Source organism: Triticum aestivum, chromosome 7B (genome assembly GCF_018294505.1).
Source record: "Triticum aestivum cultivar Chinese Spring chromosome 7B, IWGSC CS RefSeq v2.1, whole genome shotgun sequence".
NCBI lineage: Eukaryota > Viridiplantae > Streptophyta > Magnoliopsida > Poales > Poaceae > Triticum > Triticum aestivum.
In genome coordinates, this window is record NC_057813.1 from 698,230,883 (window position 1) to 698,250,516 (window position 19,634).

The following is a 19,634-nucleotide window of genomic DNA, read 5'->3' on the forward strand; positions in this document are numbered from 1 at the left end:
GAAAAAGTTTTTCTATGATTTAAGACATTACTTCTGGGATGACCCACACCTTTATAAAGAAGGAGTAGATGGTGTTATTAGATGTTGTGTACCTAAGCATGAACAGGAGCAGATCCTACGCAAGTGTCACTCCGAGGCATATGGAGGACAGCACGCTGGAGATAGAAATGCAAATAAGGTACTGCAATCCGGTTTTTATTGGCTTACTCTCTTCAAGGATTCCCGTAAGTTTGTCTTGTCTTGTGATGAATGTCAAAGAATTGGTAATATTAGTAGACGTCAAGAAATGCCTACGAATTATTCTCTTGTTATTGAACCATTTGATGTTTGGGGCTTTGATTATATGTGACCGTTTCCTTCCTCTAATCTTTATACACATATTTTAGTTGATGTTGATTATGTTATTAAGTGGGTAGAAGCTATTCCAACTAGTAGTGTTGATCATAACACCTCTATTAAGATACTTAAAGAAGTTATTTTTCTGAGATTTGGAGTCCCTAGATACTTAATGACTGATGGTGGTTCGCATTTTATTCATGGTGATTTTCGTAAAATGCTTGCTAAGTATGATGTTAATCATAGAATTGCATCTCCTTATCACCCACAGTCTAGTGGTCAAGTAGAATTGAGTAATAGAGATCTGAAATTAATTTTGCAAAAGACTGTCAATAGATCTAGAAAGAATTGGTCCAAGAAACTTGATGATCCATTATGGGCTTATAGAACTGCATATAAGAATCCTATGTGTATGTCTCCATATAAAATGGTTTATGGAAAAGCATGTCACCTACCTCCCGAACTAGAACGTAAGGCATGTTGGGCCATTAAAGAGCTCAATTATGATTTCAAACTTGCTGGCGAGAAGAGGTTATTCGACATTAGAACCCAAGCCTGTGAGAATGCCAAACTGTTTAAAGAAAAAGTCAAAAGATAGCATGACAAAAGGATACAAAAGCATGAGTTTAATGTAGGTGATTATGTGTTGCTTTTCAACTCTCGTTTAAGATTTTTTGCAGGAAAACTTCTATCTAAATGGGAAGGCCCTTACGTTATCGAGGAGGTCTATCATTCCGGTGCCATAAAAATCAACAACTTCGAAGGCACAACCCGAAGGTGGTGAACGGTCAAAGAATCAAACATTATATCTCAGGTAATCCTATAAATGTTGAAACTAATGTTATTGAAACTGTAACCCCAGAGGAATACATAAGGGACACTTTCCAGAACGTTTCAGACTCCGAAAAAGAATAGGTATGTGGTATGGTAAGTAAACTGACTCCAAAACAGTTCTAATAGCATTTTTTCTCCGTTTTGGAATATTTAAGAAAATAGGAAAATAAGAAGTAGTCCGGGAAGGACACAAGGCGTCCACGAGGGTGGAGGGCGTGCCCTACCCCCCTGCGCGCCCCCTGCCTCATGGGCACCTCATGTGCTCTCTGGACTCCGTTTTCTTGCACGATACTTCTTTTGGTCGGTAAAAATTCATTATATAATCTCCCGAAGGTTTTGACCACCGTATCACGCAAATATCCTCTGTTTTGTTTTGAGTTGTTTTTGCCACAGATTAGATCAATGTGTCGTCCTAGGATTCCGAGGGAGAAAGCTATGTGGCTGATTTCCTTGCAGACCCTAAGGTCTACGGGGACTCAAAGAATTATGGTTGGACTACTGATGAAGAAGAAGACTACAATCCTAAGGGAAAGGAGGAGACGAGCTCAGATGAAGATGAAGTCCCATTACCTCAACCTGGGGACATGCATGTGGAGTTTAAAAAGTCAAGTCTCCCTGATAGAGCAAAGAAACCAAAGATCGAGTTTATCCCTTTTCGTCTCTTGCAGGAGAAAAAACAGGAACTATGCAAAAGGATATTAAGCCTTGAGTAGGAGATCGATGATCTAAGGGAGCAAAATTCCATCCTCAAGCACAAATTGAGGAAGAAGCCTACATCATCAACAACCCCATCACCGCCGCCTCCAAAGAAGGAGACAGAAACACATGGGTATGGGCACTCCCCTTGGCAACTGTCAAGCTTGGGGGAGGTGCCCCAGTATCGTATCACCATCACACTCCTATCTTTACCGTTTTTCTTAGTTCGATCCTTTTAGTAATACCTCGATCTAGTATAATAAAGTTTTGGTATGATTTAGTTTTGAGTTTTGCCTTATGATCCCTCTTGTAATCGAGTCCGTGAGCTATATATAATAAAGATTAGTGTTGAGTCAAGGGCTTTGCTATCTTGCTATGATCTTAAGGGAATAGAAAGAATAAAAAGAATAAAGAGATCATATTGATCTTACGAAGAGTAATGACTTCACAATAAAAAGTATGATGAATAAAAGTTGTTGAGAGTTGGCAAACATAGTTTTGGTCATCGTTGCAATTAATAGGAAGTGATAAAGAAAGAGAGGTTTTCACATATAAATATACTATCTTGGACATCTTTTATGATTGTGAGCACTCATTAAAGTATGACATGCTAAAGAGTTGATGTTGGACAAGGAAGACAATGTAATGGTTTATGTTTTCTCATATCCGAATTAAAGTATATTGTCATGGATCATCCAACATGTTGAGCTTGCTCTTTCCCCTCATGCTAGCCAAATTCCTTGCACCAAGTAGAGCTACTACTTGTGCTTCCAAATATCCTTAAACCCGGTTTTGCCATGAGAGTCCACCATATCTACCTATGGATTGAGTAAGATCCTTCAAGTAAGTTGTCATGTTGCATGCAATAAAATTTGCTCTCTAAATATGTATGACTTATTAGTGTGGAGAAAATAAGCTTTATACGATCTTGTGATATGGAAGCAATAAAAGCGACAGACTGCATAATAAAGGTCTGTATCACAAGTGGCAATATAAAGTGACTTTCTTTTGCACTAAGATTTCGTGCATCCAACCAAAAAGCACATGACGACCTCTGCTTCCCTCTGTGAAGGGCCTATCTTTTACTTCTTGTCTTACATTAAGAGTCATGGTGATCTTCACCTTTCCTTTTTACATTTTATCCTTTGGCAAGCACCTCGTGTTGGAAAGATCCTGATATATATATCCAATTGGATATAAGTTAGCAGGAACTATTATTGTTGACATTACCCTTGAGGTAAAAGGTTTGGAGGCAACACTATAAGCCCCTATGTTTCTCTGTGTCTGATTAAAACTCCATACCCACAAGTATTGCATGAGTATTAGGAATTGTGAAATATGAAATGATAGTTCAGTATGTGGACTTGCTGAAAAGCTCTTATATTGACTCTTTCTGATGTTATGATAAATTGCAATTGCTTCAATGACTGAGATCATAGTTTGTTGGTTCTCACTGAAGTTTCTGATTCATACTTGACATTGTGGATAGATTATTACTTGAGCATAAGAAATCATATGACAAAATATATTTATGTTGTTGTTATAAGAATGACCATGATGCCCTCATGTCCGTATTTTATTTTATCGACACCTCTATCTCTAAACATGTGGACATATTTTTCGATATCGGCTTCCGCTTGAGGACAAGCGAGGTCAAAGCTTGGGGGAGTTGATACGTCCAATATGCATCATGCTTTTATATTGATATTTATTGCATTATGGATTGTTATTACACGTTATGTCACAATACTTATGCCTATTCTCTTATTTTACAAGGTTTACGTGAAGAGGGAGAATGCCGGTAGCTGGGATTCTGGGCTGGAAAAGGAGCAAATATTAGAGACCTATTCTGCACAACTCCAAAAGTCCTGAAACTCCACGAAAGTAATTTTTGGATTTAATAAAAAATACTGAGTGGAAGAAATACCAGAGGGGGGCCACCCACCGTCCACGAGGGTGGGGGCGCGCCCTACCCCCCTAGGCGCGCCCCCCTGCCTCGTGGGCCACCTACCAGCCCTCCGGGGCCCATCTTCTGCTATATGAAGTCTTTTACCCTGGAAAAAAATCATAAGCAAGCTTTCGGGATGAAACTCCGCCGCTACGAGGTGGAACCTTGTCGGAACCAATCTAGGGTTCCGGCAGAGCTGTTCTGCCTGGGAAACTTCCCTTTGGGAGGGGGAAATCATCACCATCATCATCACCATCGATCCTCTCATTGGGAGGGGGCCAATCTCCATCAACATCTTCACCAACACCATCTCCTCTCAAACCCTAGTTTATCTCTTGTATCCAATCTTTGTACCAAAACCTCAGATTGGTACCTGTGGGTTGCTAGTAGTGTTGATTACTCCTTGTAGTTGATGCTAGTTGGTTTATTCGATGGAAGATCATATGTTCAGATCCTTTATGCATATTAATACCCCTCTAATCATGAAAATGAATATGATTTGTGAGTAGTTACGTTTGTTCCTGAGGACATGGGAGAAGTCTTGCTATTAGTAGTCATGTGAATTTGGCATTCGTTTGATATTTTGATGAGATGTATGTTGTCTCTCCTCTAGTGCTGTTATGTGAATGTCCACTACATGACACTTCACCATTGTTTGGGCCTAGAGGAAGGCATTGGGAAGTAATAAGTAGATGATGGGTTGCTAGAGTGACAGAAGCTTAAACCCTAGTTTATGTGTTGCTTCGTAAGGGGCTGATTTGGATCCACATGTTTCATGCTATGGTTAGGTTTACCTTAATACTTCTTGTGTAGTTGCGGATGCTTGCAATAGGGGTTAATCATAAGTGGGATGCTTGTCCAAGAAAGGGAAGTACCCAAGCACCGGTCCACCCACATATCAAATTGTCAAAGTAACGAACGCGAACCATATGAGCGTGATGAAAACTAGCTTGATGATAATTCGGTGTCCTCGGGAGCGCTTTTCTCTATATAAGAACTTGTCCAGGCTTGTCCTTTGCTACAAAAAGGATTGGGCCATCTTGCTGCACCTTATTTACTTTCATTGCTTGTTACCTGTTACAAATTACCTTATCACAAAACTATATGTTACTGATAATTTCAGTGCTTGTAGAGAATACCTTACTGAAAACCGCTTGTCATTTCCTTCTGCTCCTCGTTGGGTTCGACACTCTTACTTATCGAAAGGACTACGATAGATCCCCTACACTTGTGGGTCATCACCGATCTTTACCACGTCAAGCTCCATACACGTGTCCATCTCGAGTCGGGCGTCGGCTAACTCCAATGTGAGCACACATCTGTTCCCTCGAGTCAGATGAGTTCCGGGGCACGGGGAGTCTTTGGCATCAATAAATTCTACTCCGTGTGCAAGAACCGGCGTTCTTGTAGCCTCCTCATAACCACACGCCCGCGGGCTCAATATGTATTGTTCAGCCCAAAAATTATATGATAATACGATGCGGTATGGAATTTACGTTCCATGTGGGAATCAAAATAGCCGCCACGGCAGTCATGACTAAAATTGGAGAAAAGTTGTGGATGAAATAAATGATGGCACTTAGTCCCCCGCCACAAGGTAAAACTACAATGGACTAAAAATAGGCTTATCACAATTTTTGGGGAGAAGGCTTATTGCATTAGGAAAAAGGAATATGACTCAATTGAAAGGTGTCAGGTGTGCCTTATTGTTAAAGGCTTCAAGCAACATTAAAGTTTTGACTATCATGACGCTTAGCCCTATTGTATAACCTTTCACTATAAGGCTTGTCTTAGCCCTTGCAGTCTCCACAGGATGGTGTTCCCGCTAGCTTGTTGTGCAGAATGCATCAAATTCATGAAGTTCTGTGCGCAAGCAGGTGTATCTCAAACAACCACCAGGCCTCCTTCCTTCCCCACAGCTGTTGCGCCTCCTCCCTACCGCCACAGTCGCCGCCTTCTACCTCCTCGTCCTCCCTTCCTCTCACCACTACATCAATGGTTGGGGTAAGCGCCCACGCTGGTCAATGAAGGTGACCACGGGGAGGTGTCTACACCATTAGCCATCGGCAGTGGGATGTGATCTATGTACAACGACTTGAGGGAGAGGTTTATGGCTTGCAGAAGTGGCATTGGTGTTTCAGGTCGGGCCTACTCTCACTGGTGGCTAGGTGTTGGTGGTCGCGATCCCATCTTCCGATACACGGACGATAGCAACGGTATTTTGCGTCCCAATGAGGTGGTCTTCTGCTCGGGGGCGCAAATATCACTATGGTCATGCACTGTTAGGCGATTGTTACAATCTTGCGACAACGACAAGTATGTTTTGTGATCAATTATGCCATCACAGGAAACAACGGAGGATCTTGAGGATAGTTGGGACTGCTTGAACGCCCCAAATTGGGATTTTGGAGGTGCTTGTGGCCTTCCTCCCTCGACAATCTTCTTCGCATGTGCGATGGCGACATTCATCATTTAGAGCCTTTGGTGGTGATCCACTCTTTGTTGCCTTCTTTTGCGGGTATGATTTCTCACATGTGTGGCATCTCACGTCGAGACCATACTACACATGACGCTACTCAGATCGCGGAAAGTAGTGGCGACAACACATGATGACTTCAATTTGGTGGTGCTTCTCAAGTACCTGTCTCGAGCTCTGAGGTGAAAACCCTAGGTGTGACCCTAGTTGGGTATACCTAAAGATGGTGGGGTTTTCTGTTTTTACCTTTTAAAGGCATTGTTCGAATTTGTCTGGACTTGATCTTCAGGGTGAAAACCCAATGTCAGACCTTCAATGGTTGGATCCGGTGACTGATGGTGGTTGACTGTCGTTGCCTTCTTGAAGATGTTACTGCTAGAGAAGCTTTGGTGGTGCCCTTGTGATGTAAAAAGATGGTCATTGTTGTACTCGGTGTTTTGATGGCTTTGGAGTTTTTCCCTCCATCTAGGAATAGCTTTGCTCTTGTATGACTATACTTTTTGCCGGCGTGACTCTTTGTGTGTGTATGTTGATATTGGTTGTGTGCATGCTAGTCATGTAGTGGTCGGATGTGTGCTCGTTGTGTTCTGTATACTCTTGATACTTCATTTTGAGACAACAAATCCACTCTTCACCTGAGAAAAAAAAATGAAAACACCAAAACATCACACTATGTTTGCTTTATTGCTTCAAAAATTAACACACCCCTACATGTCTTTAATAATAAGGGCATGGGCACGAGAGCGGCGATTTGGTGCCCACGCTCATCTGCACCCGTGTTGAAGAAAAAAATTCAAAAAAATACTAAAAAATTCAAAAAATTCTAATTCTTTTTTGCATGGTAGATAATTTGGTGCATGAGGCGTGCTCCAAGTTTCAAATCATTTGGACATCTGAGTAGCCCTCGGCAAAGAAGACAAATTTGGGGTTTATAAAAATGTTAACTCTTCATGTATTGTTCTGACCGAATTTGTGTTTTTTGCTGAGAGCTACTCATATGTCCAAATGATCTGAAATTTGAAGTGCACCCTGCACATCAAATTATCTACCATGCAAAAAAAAATGGATTTTTTGAATTGTTTTGTATTTTTTGTGATGGTATATTTGACGACATAATTGTAATGGGTTCATGCTGTCGCAACACTTCTAGACGATCTCAGTTCTAACTTTGTCCTTAAAGATTTGGGGTATTTGCAAAAAATTTGGTCGTTGAGGTGAGGAGGCGAGATGATGAGCAACTTCTCACCTAAAGTATGCACTTGAATTACTCAAGAGTCAATACGAATAATTGGAAGCTATTCCAACTCCACTTTCTACCCGTGAAGGAGAACCTTCGAATGCCACAGACTTGAGCAAGTATAGAAGTGTTGTTGGAGGATTAAAGTACTTAATTCTTATAAGGTCGGATCTTGCGTCTTTGGTTAACAAAATTTGCATTATTTACATGCACCTATAATAGCTCACTGGATCCTAATATACATTAAAAAAAAGGGTCGGTTGACCTTGGTCTCACATTCAGAAAGTCTCCATCTTCCTTGGCCTGCTGCTTTTTTTTTATGCCAATTGGGCAGGTTGCTCAGATGACAAACGGTCAGAGGGGGGCTTTGTAGCAAGCAACAATGTCTAGATCCAACTCAGAGATTCGGTATGAAGCCCTGGCAATGTTACAACAGAGATAATTTGTGCGCAATGACTACTCAAAGAACCTGAAGTTCCTCAAGAAAGAGTGTCTTGTTTCTGGTGTCATAATCATGGCACAACCATCTGTCAGTGAATCGAGTCTTGGCACAACCAATCGGTCAGTGAATCGAGTCTTCAATGCACACATCTCAACCAAGTGAGTGCATCTGTGTTGTGGAACACCACTGAACTACCCATATGAATAGTTGTTTCTGATTGCTTGGAATGTGAAGTATGACAATGGTACGAATTTAAAAAAAAAGGCATACAGAGAAAGATGCACAAAATTACAAGTGGTGAACAGAAACTCAGTGGCAGTCATTTTACGGAGACCTGGTAGATCTCAGCCTGCTTTCTTGTTCACTTTGAGGTAGGGCAGCGCACCCATCACGTTGCTGTAGTCGCTCTTGTTAACTTGGACCTGCAGCGGAAGATAGCAGTCTCAGTCTCAGAGGCATGAAAATTGGCACCGCGGCACAAAGTGGCAAGTTTCACCGATCTAGTGAAGCTGTCATGGAGTCATAGTACTACAGTCTGTAAATAAGCTACACCAAAATTGAAATTCCAAGAGCAAATTACTGTTACTTTCCCAGTGGCTTAATTTTCCAGACAGTTGTGTTTCATAATATGACACTATAGCTCATGGTTGCTAATCTGTTGGCATATGTCTCTGTTCTCAAGGGACCAAATAATACTTTTTCTGCAGTGCATATAAATTAAAGATAACAAAATTTTCCTCACGGCATGGCATATCAAATTTCACTATTCAAGAATTAGCAGTTTGCAGTAATAGCACAAATACATATGAAAGAAACGCCGCCTTCTTCTCGGCAACTGATTTGATATTAGCATCAATTATGGTTCATTAACTGTGGAATGAGTTGAAATTACCTACAGAGAACTAGTCACAAAGAGATCAAACAGGAGCTTCTGGATGCCAGACACTGTACACTATGTGCATTGTTGTTACAAATTAAGAAACTGACAGATTCAGCCAGCCATATTTACGCCGAACCTCACAGCTCAAATGAAGCCCAGGAATTCACCGCAGTTTGGGCACAGCCCTGGAAATGCATTCAGAACGTTGACACCAACAAAACCGTCTGACCGTGGACAGTTTGGGCGCTACTGAATTCACATTTAGCTCTCGTAACTGAACTACCATTAGCTGAACAAAGAAGGAAACTGTGGCAGAGTGAGCATGTAGTTACCATCTTGGAGAGCCTCTTCCGGCGCTTGGCGTTCTTCTTGCTGAGCAGATGCTGCTTCCCGGCGCAGCGCCGCACGATCTTCCCGGTCCCCGTCACCCTGAACCGCTTCGCCGACGCCTGCACACACACACACACACACACACAGACCGGAGCAGAGGAAATCAAGAAACGCCCAATGCGACAAATGTGCACTTCTCGATAACGAGCCCAGAGAAGAAGGCGAGAAGGAAACCTTGTGCGTCTTCATCTTGTACCCCTTCCCGGCGGCGACTACGGCGAGGGGGCGCGGGAGCGGGGCCGCCGGGGAGAGCGCGGCGGCGCCGGCGGCGGCCACGGCCAGCGGCGCGCCGAAGAATGAGTTGGCCGGGAAGGCGAGGGCGGAGTGGGCCAGCCTCCTGCCGGGGAGGGCCTGGAGGACCGGAGGCAGGGCCAGGCGCGCGAGGGAGAGCGACATGGCCATGGCTTCCTCTCTCTCGCGCGTGGTTCTTGTTGGGGGAGTGCGTCTTCTTCCTCTTGCGGGAGTGAGCCGAAGGGGATTAGATAGAGGAGAGAGCCGAGCTGAGCGGATAGCGTACGGGCGAAATTCACAAGAGTTCACATTGCATGGGCCGTCGAAGCGGCCCACATATGGGGCTGGCCTGATGAAAAAGGCCGCGTACAGCATGGGCCTGGGCTGCGGAGTCGACACACTGAAAAAAACGTCGCGAGGAAGAGGGAGCTGGCGGCGGGAGTCACCCCGGAGCTGGGGAAGACGAAGGGGGCGTCGGTAACCGCATCAGCCAGCTCCCCGATGGCGTCCTGGGCGAGATTGTCTCCCGCCTCCTCACCAAGGAGGAACTCGTCATCGTGAATGCCCCTTGTCTCTTAAGGCTGTTCCGTATCGATCTATCCGATGGCCTGCGAGTATCGGTGATCTCCATGCCTAGGCTGGAGACCTTGTGCTTGCTTGATGATGATAATTTCAGTTTCGACAGGATTATTCAGTTACTTTTTTTTTGAACCGGGCTTTTCGACCCCTTTCCATTGCATAGAATGGAAATACATCAGTCCCAGAAACATGTTCAGAAAGAAGGGAAAGGGAAAAAGTGAGTTCAAGCACTACCAGGAAACCCACCACACTCGCCCGACATCGTGACGAGTGCTATGGGGCGAAAACCTGAGCAGCACCAATATTCATAAAGTCTGACTAGATATTACAAAACCGATCTGCTGGGGACCAAATTGACACTACCAGACCAAAATATCATGCTAATCGAAGCAACGAGGAGCAGCAGGCTTCAGACTTCGGCGTGGATCGCCCAGAAGGTCACTCTCCGGTGATTGGCTGCCTGGCTGCCTCGCACAGCTTCATCATCTGCATGGTCCCCGCCCTGATCTGCTCCGCGCCTGTGCGTAGCCTCTTAGCATCATCTCCTTGCTGCAGACCTATCCAATAGAGCAAGAAAGAGCACATGAAAAAGACTATCTCAAAAGGAGTTTTGATCATTTTCTTCTCAAAGGTGGCATGATTTCGGGCCAGCCAGACAGCCCAGCAGGCAGCTGCCAGGCCCACTGTATAAAATTTCTCTCCCCCAGGAAGAAAAGCATGGCACCACGCATAGTACTGCCAGTAATTACTGGGGCATCTATCAGTACCCAGCACGATCCCAACGGATCTCCACAGACATTTCGCCACATGGCACGTAAAAAACAAATGTCTCGAACTCTCAATCTCGTTACAAAAGGAACAACAAGGATTACCAGGCCATCTCCTACCACACATAACCTGTCTAGTCAGCACAGCATCTTGCGACATCTGCGAGAGGAAGATTTTTATTTTAAGGGGAAGTTTGGCTCTCCAGATCCATCTATAGTGGCATCCGCTAATCGATCTCTCCAGCCACTTGTAGACCGACTTAGTCAAGAACTTACCGTTTTGGTTGAGCCCCCAGGACACCCAATCGCTAGTAGCGGTTAGCGTAAGGCCATCCACCGTAGCTTGGATCGTCTTCCATTGCTCAGACAGTTCGGCACTAAGCCCACGTCTGAAGAAAGTGTTAGTATCCACTAGCCGCACCCTACTCACCGTGCATTCAGGAGCAGTGCAAATAGAGAAGAGTTGTGGGAATTGCTCCCTAAAGGGGGGAAGCCCTTTGATAGGATCCATCCACACTCGGGCAATATTACCAGATTCGATGTTAATCTTCCTCCCCACCAGGTAAACTTCCTTTACCTTCAGAAGAGCTTTCCAGCATGGTGAATCAGAAAACCTCGCACCCACCTCAGTAACAGTTTTGTTTCTAAGGTATCTAGCACGCACAATATCCTGCCACAACCCGTTTTGGGTCTCCAGCTTCCACCACCATTTGACCATTAGACTAATATTTTTGCTTTCTAAGGTCTTTAACCCCCAGCCCCCTTTGTCTCTGGATCTACAGGTCATATTCCACCTGACAAGATGATATCTACGCTTTTTATTACACCCTTGCCAGAAAAATCTACGTCTATGCTTATCCAGCTTTTCAATGAAAGTTGTATTCATGAGCCACATAGACATGTGAAAGATGGATAGCTGAGTAAGCACCGAGTCGAGTAGAGTGAGTCTACCGCCCATGGATGCGGCGTTGCCAATCCAGGCCTCAAATCTTTTAAGATATTTGACAACAATGAATTCCCAGTCAGAGTTTTGGAGATTGGTGTAGCTCACAGGCATCCCTAAGTACTTAATAGGGAAACTCCCTATGTCACAGTTAAATAACTCAGCATATTCCTTAACCACGTTGTCATCTCCACCCACTGTGAGGATTTCACTTTTTTGAAAGTTCACCTTGAGACCGGACATCATTTCAAAGGTGTAAAGCAGCAACTTCAGGTTAACTGCTTTATCAACATCATGCTCTAAACAGATGATAGTATCATCTGCATGCTGCAGCACCGCGACCCCATCCTGAATCAGATCAGAGGCTAATCCCGTGATTAGCTTATTCTTCTGGGCATTTTTAATCATTTTGGTCAGGCACTCCACTGCAAGATTAAACAAGAATGGAGAGTGTGGGTCACCCTGCCTCACACCCTTTGCACTCTGGAAGTAGGGGCCCACACTGTTATTGAGCTTAATGCTAACTGTGCCCTTATGGAGAATTTGTTTTACCCAACCGCACCAGGTTTCATTGAAACCACGCAACTTATGACATTCCAGGAGGAAATCCCAGTTAACTTTGTCATATGCCTTCTCAAAATCAAGCTTAAGCACTATGCCAACTCTTTTTTTAACATGAGTGTAATTCAAAAATTCATGCAAAGAGAGCACCCCATCCATAATGTTTCTACCCTTAACAAACACATTCTGGGTGGGGCTAATCAGCTTATCAGCATACACCTCCACCCTGCGGTCCATTACCTTAGTAACGAGTTTATATGGGCACCTCAAGAGACAAATTGGCCTAAACTACTGAATCTTGTCAGCTCCCGACACTTTGGGTAGTAAAGTGATCACTCCATAATTAAGACGTTGAACATCAAGCGTCCCATTATGAAAGTGTCTAAAAAGGGACATGATATCATCCTTTACTATATCCCAACATATTTGATAAAATTCGAGAGGAATGTTATCTGGTCCAGGTGCCCTATTGGTGGCCATAGAGAAGAGGGCATCTTTAACTTCAGTTTTTGTGAATTCGCAGCAAAGATCTCTATTGTCATACTCACTCAGCTTTTCACTCTCGGACCAAGTATAAGGATCCAAGTGAAACTGATTGCCCTGAGCTGGGCCGAAGAGGTCCTTATAGAAATCAGTAGCATGGGCAATCAGGTTATCTATACCCTCTATTTCCACCTCGCCAGCTTTAAGAGAGTGGATAGTATTTTTACGCTTACGCCCATTGGCAATTTTATGGAAATAATCAGTGTTCAGGTCACCTTTGAGAAGCCAGCGTTCGTGGGATTGCTGGAGCCAGTAAATTTCCTCATTAACCAAAATCTCATGGAGTTCAAAACACACATCGATTTTCCTGCTATACAGCTCTGGGGTAAGGGGGCCATCCTCCTCTAGTTCTTCTAGCATGGCTAACTCGAGCCTAAGTTCCTCCTTCAACTTTTTATTGTGACCAAATTTGTCTGAGCCCCACCCCTTAAAAAAGATCTTGAAACGCTTCAACTTAATATTCAGGATATCGATGGGATCTTTAGAGAAGACCCCTCGAGCCCAGATTTTACTGACCAAAGGAAGGAAGCGATCGTCCTTGATCCAAGAAAGGTCAAAGCGAAATTCGCGAGGTTTGGGAGCCTCTCGTCCCTCTTCCCCATAGTTAATCAGCAAAGGGTTATGGTCCGAGATCTCTCGAACCAATTTCCTAACAGAAACCAGGGGAAATAATTCCTCCCACTCCTCAGACATCAGGACACGATCAAGCTTCTCCAAGGTAGGGTGAGCTTGATTGTTCGTCCAAGTATATTTACCCCCACTAATATGAATCTCTCTAAGGGCCATGGTGTTAATAATAGAATTGAACAGGTCAGTGGATTTATGGCTTGCCATTTTTTTGTTTTTCTCCCCAGGGTGCCTGAGAATATTGAAGTCCCCACCCACTATATAAGGGACTTGCATATTGTGACACATAGTAGCAAGCTCAAGCAAGAATTCCTCCTTATGTTCTTCGTGAGCAGAGCCATACACTATCAACAGACCCCAGGTGGTTTTTTTCTTTTTATCCCCAACCACTAACTGCAAGATATACTTGCCTTTGTCACATGTAACCACTTCCAGGGTGTCCTGTCTAACTCCACATAGGATACCTCCAGATTTGCCAACAGAAGGGATCCAGTCCCAATTGAACAAGTTAAAGGGATCAATTCTCCTCAAACATTTGGGAGAAAATTTTTCTTTCATGGTCTCTTGCAGACCCAAGAAATCTAGGGAATGGTCACTGATAAGGTCAGAGAGGCAGGTGGCCATCCCTTTCTTGCCCACCCCTCTGCAATTCCAGATGAGCCCTCTCATCTAGAACGTTTTTTATGGAATTTGGACTTAGTAGCTCCACCAGGAGGCATGGCAGGGCTACAATTTTCACTCCCCTCTGAAACCTTTCTCTGGCTTCTAGTCATAGGCCTAGAAAGCTTGACAACAGGTTTCTTTGGTGTTTTCTTCTTAGGTTTACCAGGGGCCATCCTGTCATGGATGACCTCATCCTGGTCCAGCCAGGTGAGGTTCACTGGGGCTTTTTTACCCAACCCATTAGTAACGAAAATATCATCCTCACCACTTTGATCTAGCTTGCCTAAATTCTCTCTCCCCTCTAGATTTTTCCTAACATTTTCAAGCTCTCTCAGCACATCAATGCATGCAAAGTTATTATCAGGAATGGCAACTCCCATATTGGACACTCTACTAATTAATTCAGCATCAGACAGAATGGCAAAAGAATTTTTACGAGCATTATGAAAGTTACCTTCCAGATTTTTCTTGCTTGCCATCTTCTCAGCTTTGGCCATCACATGTTCCTGCATCCCCTGAGCATTACGTTTGCTGAGTCTGGGTAGATCTTCAGGGACTAGTGGAGGAGTGAGAATCATTTCATCGTCGCAATCAGAAGTAGGAAACTGTACCACATAATCCTTCGAAATCTTCATCCCAGGATCCACCTCCCCTTCCAGCTCCATGACCTGTGAGGAGTTCATTACCACCTCTGCATAGGATAAAATGTGTTGCTTAACAGGAAACTTAGTCACCTGCATGCTCTGTCCTGGGGTGTCATGCTCAACAGGAGTATGTCTCATAGTAGTGACCACAGGGACCAGCCAGCCTGACGTATTTTGTTGCTCTTTTCGAGCATCTTCTTCATGATCCCTGGCCATGGATTCAATCAGCAGAGAGTTGTTGTCGCTCTCAGACGACGATGATCTTTCATTTTCCTGTGATAGCAAACGACAGGTTTTGCCACCACGGAAGGAAGTGCCAGGATTTTCGGAAACAGGGGCTTCTAGCTGTTCAGCAGCTAGATCGTGATCAGCCCTTTTGCCTTTGGGCGTTTGATCAGTTTTGTTAACATTGTCATTTTGCACAGCAATCCCTTTGCCTTCCTCCACAGGGTTCCTCACCAAGATCTCTTCAACCTCGTAAGTGAACTTATAAAAACATCCCGCTAACATCCCCTCGGCTGTGGCAGGCAGCTGATCCACAAATCTACAGCCGATTTTGGCCCTAACAGAGGTGGGACGGTTTAAAGTGGACATGTCAACTTCCAGAGTGACCCCAACAAGACCTCCAACATAAGCCACAGTTTTATCATTGCGTTTGTTAGGTGGGATTTTCCCAATTCTGACCCAGGCCACCTCAAGTAGCCCCTCAGCATCCACATCTTCCGACCAGGGAGAGAATTTGACACTCACACCGCACTTTTTGAGCTTAATAAATTCTACAAACAAAGCACGATCCACTTCCCTAGGATTGGGCATTCTCATGACAAATTTTTGTGGGGCAAAGAACCTAGCAGAGCAGCGCCAGCCTTGCCCTACATAAACACTAAGCTCATGTTCAATGTCTTTGGTGGGAGCATAACCCTCTATGATGGTAACGATAATATTGTATATACGCTCTCTAGCCTGTCTCTCAATGTTCGTGTCAGGAATGAAATGGAACCCTTGCCCCTTAGATTGGAAAGCACACATAACAGGAAGACACTCCCAGGGAATGAATTCTTTACAGATGATGTACATATGCCCATTTTTCTTGCATCTCTCACAAACAGCTTGGGGGCAACTCACAGTAAAATGACCGGCCAGATGACAGATCTGGCAAGCCTCAAGACGAGGAATGATGTTGCCAGTGGTTGCAGGAGGATCATCAGATCGGGGGGGGGGGGGCACGTTGTTGTGGGCGACCTGGTCCATCTTGTTGACGTTGATACGAGGAGGAGCCGCAAGCGCTCCCCTCGGCGGAGGCTCTCCCCTGTGATCAGCCGCGCCGCGCTCCTCGTCCCCCCATCGATCTTGACGGACGGGGTCCCTGCCCTCCGCCGCCTCATCCCACTTCTCGAAGCCCGAATCGCCAGATCCGGACGCCTTCGTCGAGGACGACTCCCCCACGCCCGTCCCCGTCTTGCGCTTCCAAACGTTGGAGTCACGGCCCCGGCCGCGGCCGCCGCCGCGGTTGAAACGGCCAGCCCCTCGACCATGGCGACCAGCACCGAAGCCTTCCTCCCTCATCTCTGGTCTCTGGCTGGTGTGGATTGGCTTGGGTTTGGAAGGATGAGGTGTGGATCCAGCTACCTGCGCATACGATCTGCTATCCCCACGGATCTTCCCCTCCCACCACGAAAAAGTTTGAGGAACCCTAGATCTGGCTTCTCGCGGTGCGTCCCAGAAGTGGGCGAGGCACTCGTCAAGATCCAAAATGGGGGGAGGGGGCTCGGGTTCACGATTTATACCAGCGACGCCCACCGAAACCCTAGGTTCGCTCGATCCATGGCGGCCGGATCCCGCCTCCACCACGTGGTGAGCATCAACCGCGTGCTGAGTCGGCCCACGCCCCAGCAGGCCTGCCCCATCGGTCAGGGGCGGCGGACGTGGCCGTGCACCGCGCTGCACCACATCTACGTTACCGTGAATCGCACCGATCGACTCATGCGACCGAAACGAAGGGACCCGCCGGGGATCGGCCGCCACGGCGATCACCGGAGCCCTATCACAAACCCTAGCAAAGTGGCAAGGAAAGGAGACGAACCCGCCGATGCCGATCGAATCCCCGACTCGAAGAAATCTCGCATCGATCGTGACGCCGAACTCGTCGAGAAGCACGAGTCGGAGCGCGTCCTTCCTAAGCCAGATCGCGCCATCGGATAAGGAGATCCGTCGCGCAGTCGCAAAATCTGCCGCATATAGAACCGACCATCGCTCGTCGGCGTCGTCCTCCGGGGCGGCTCGTCCTTCGCTCCCGACCCCGCTAGCACCGTCCTGACTCATGACGTCCGGCCAGATTCTAACCTGCATTTATTTGTGCAAAGAAATGACATATCGGCTGCACTTCTAGATGGCCGAATGGCGTGTTTCATGCTTGAGAAAGGATATGCGTCCTGTCAATTTTTTTTCTTTTAATATGTCCATCTTCTGTCTGGATATGGTTATTAATAAATATTGTCCTGGTCTCGTGGAACCTCTTATACATTTAAACATGCTATGTGGGTCAGTCAGTTTTGTGACATAATATGTGAAAAATGTGATCTCATTTCTGAAGAATTTCAGTGATAACTTCAACTCTTTGATTCTCTAAATTTTGTGGTTTGTCTGCCTTTGACTGATTGTTATTGTGGTTTCGTAGCTTTTGGCCAGTAAGTTCATGTCAGATCCAGATGTACAGACTAGACTGATTATTTTTTGTTCTTTTTATGTGAAGAACTAGACTGATACCTGAATGGAGAAAATTTGGAGTATGGTATGACTTCACTCTTTCTGTGGGGAGAAAATTACGAGACCATCCATACTCGCAGGCTTTGGCAACAGTCTCCAACACGACCACTACGTGTTCAGTTTTGGGGTGGAAGACAGGGCCGTGGAAGGGAAAAGCTTCGGAGACTGTAGCAACGAAGATGGCTCCGGGCGTACAGATATTCTGGCTACCTCACTCGAATAGAGGGACATGTTCGGACATCAATAACTGTTTGCTTTGTTGGTGATTTACCTACTGGGTACATATGTAGAGAATCACCGGGCACATCCGGATTTCCGAACATCATCATTACTGCAAGCTTTGGTGAAAAGTTAAAGGGACCCATTCAGTATGCAGAAAACACGCAAGGAATTGTGCCTTCTCTGGTTTGAAAAGGAAGGGTTGATTGATTCTCATACCAAACCGACAAGGCTACCTGCAGCTTAACTGAGAGGGCAAACCTGCATAGTATGGCCGAACCTCTGCTCTGATCTTCAGTACTTGAAGCTTATCCCAACAGTCAAATAGCTGAAATCAAATTTCTAACTATCAAGCTGCTCCTGTCCTGTCTGCTGTCAAGGTACGCACATGGCGGCATCTCCGAGCTTTCTTTGTCGGTTGCTTCCGTGTGCTGTCAAGTCGTGATGAAATTCACTGAAATTTCTAACATGTTGCCGTTGTTGTGCATGCAGGCAGTGTTGACGCTACTTAATCCGATGGGTTTGACTGATTCATCAGCCGCTGCATCTCTTTCTTGATCTTGATAGTGAATTTCATCATGACTTCTACTACTAATACATGGGTAATACTCTTGTTCAATTTATGTTCATGAAATATTTAATCGTTCTCCTTCATCTAATTCTGCTGAGATTTTCATGGTTCCATGTGTGCGTGTGTGTGTTAGACATCAACCTTAGTTCCATGTGATGTATAAATCGTGTGATCTCACTGCATGGATAACGGATATAATAATAAATGCAAGAATATAACTATACATGGCTAGCTAGAGTGTTCTTGATAAGGCTGGGGGTCAGGACGTTGGGTATATACACAAGGGAACGAAATATGCTAGTCTTTCAGTGATATGACAATAAATGAACCATATGACGAAGTACGGAGTCGTGTATAATTTACTGACTGTTTTTTATGCATGTCTATCCAAAGTTTGCGTTCACGTGAATTAGTGATGCTTCGAGCAAATATGGTCTAACTTAATTACGGGGTTTTAATCCAGGCTATCGCAGGCGGAAGTGTTGACGGTAGCAGAGAAGAGATATTCCGAATTCTTCAGGGATCAACAGATTATAAGGTCATCTATTTTCATGGTTGGGATGGACTGGGAGCGTCTGTTGTCCTTAGATCCATAGCAGAAGTGCTCCCATATAGGAGAACCACTCCAGAACTATGCTTTGATAAGATAATCCATATAGATTGTTCTGATTGGAAAAATAGAAGAGGATTGCAGAGGGCAATCGCAGAGGAACTGGAGCTGGCAAGCTCAATAATGGCTGTTATGAATAAGCAGGATGAAGAGGATGATTTTGATGGAGTTGATGAAAGCTCTAGGAATGAGATAACAAGTGTGTCAAGAGAGATTCACAATATTCTGAAATACAACAGATTTGTGTTGATTTTTCATAATGGTAGTGACAACGAGATTGTTGACCTAGTGAACTTTGGTGTTCCTCCGATTACAAGTTTTGGTGACAATGTGATGATATGGACCTACAGAAGGATGATGTTGACAATCAAAGAATGCAAACAATATGAAACACTACACGAACTGAGGTACACTCATCTTTGGGTTCATGACAGTATGGAGTATCTAGCAGAATATCCTCCTTCTGAAAAACAGTTCTATGCACTGCTGTGTAAAGTGGCTGAAATCATAGTTGCTGGCAAACCATGCACCCAGGGAGTCAATCCAATGGTGGTTGTCGATTGTTGTCTGTACAAACTATTCCTGCAATGTGGTTTTTACAAGACCAATTTTGATTGGGATGGCCTTGATTCGAGTTTTTGGCTATGTGATGAGATATTGCCAAAAGACAT

The 19,634-nt window shown here is 44.8% G+C and overlaps 1 protein-coding gene across 1 annotated transcript; it reads right to left on the minus strand.

Moving 5' to 3' along the window:
- Positions 1-8,161: 8,161 nt before the first annotated feature.
- Positions 8,162-9,732, minus strand: LOC123162008 (50S ribosomal protein L35, chloroplastic). The gene is made up of 3 exons (XM_044579813.1): positions 9,414-9,732; positions 9,182-9,298; positions 8,162-8,391 (listed from the first exon to the last, which is right to left on the minus strand). Exons 1-3 carry the CDS (start codon positions 9,639-9,641, stop codon positions 8,314-8,316), a joined length of 423 nt encoding a protein of 140 aa, XP_044435748.1. The 5' UTR covers positions 9,642-9,732; the 3' UTR covers positions 8,162-8,313.
- Between the last annotated feature and the right edge of the window lie 9,902 nt (positions 9,733-19,634).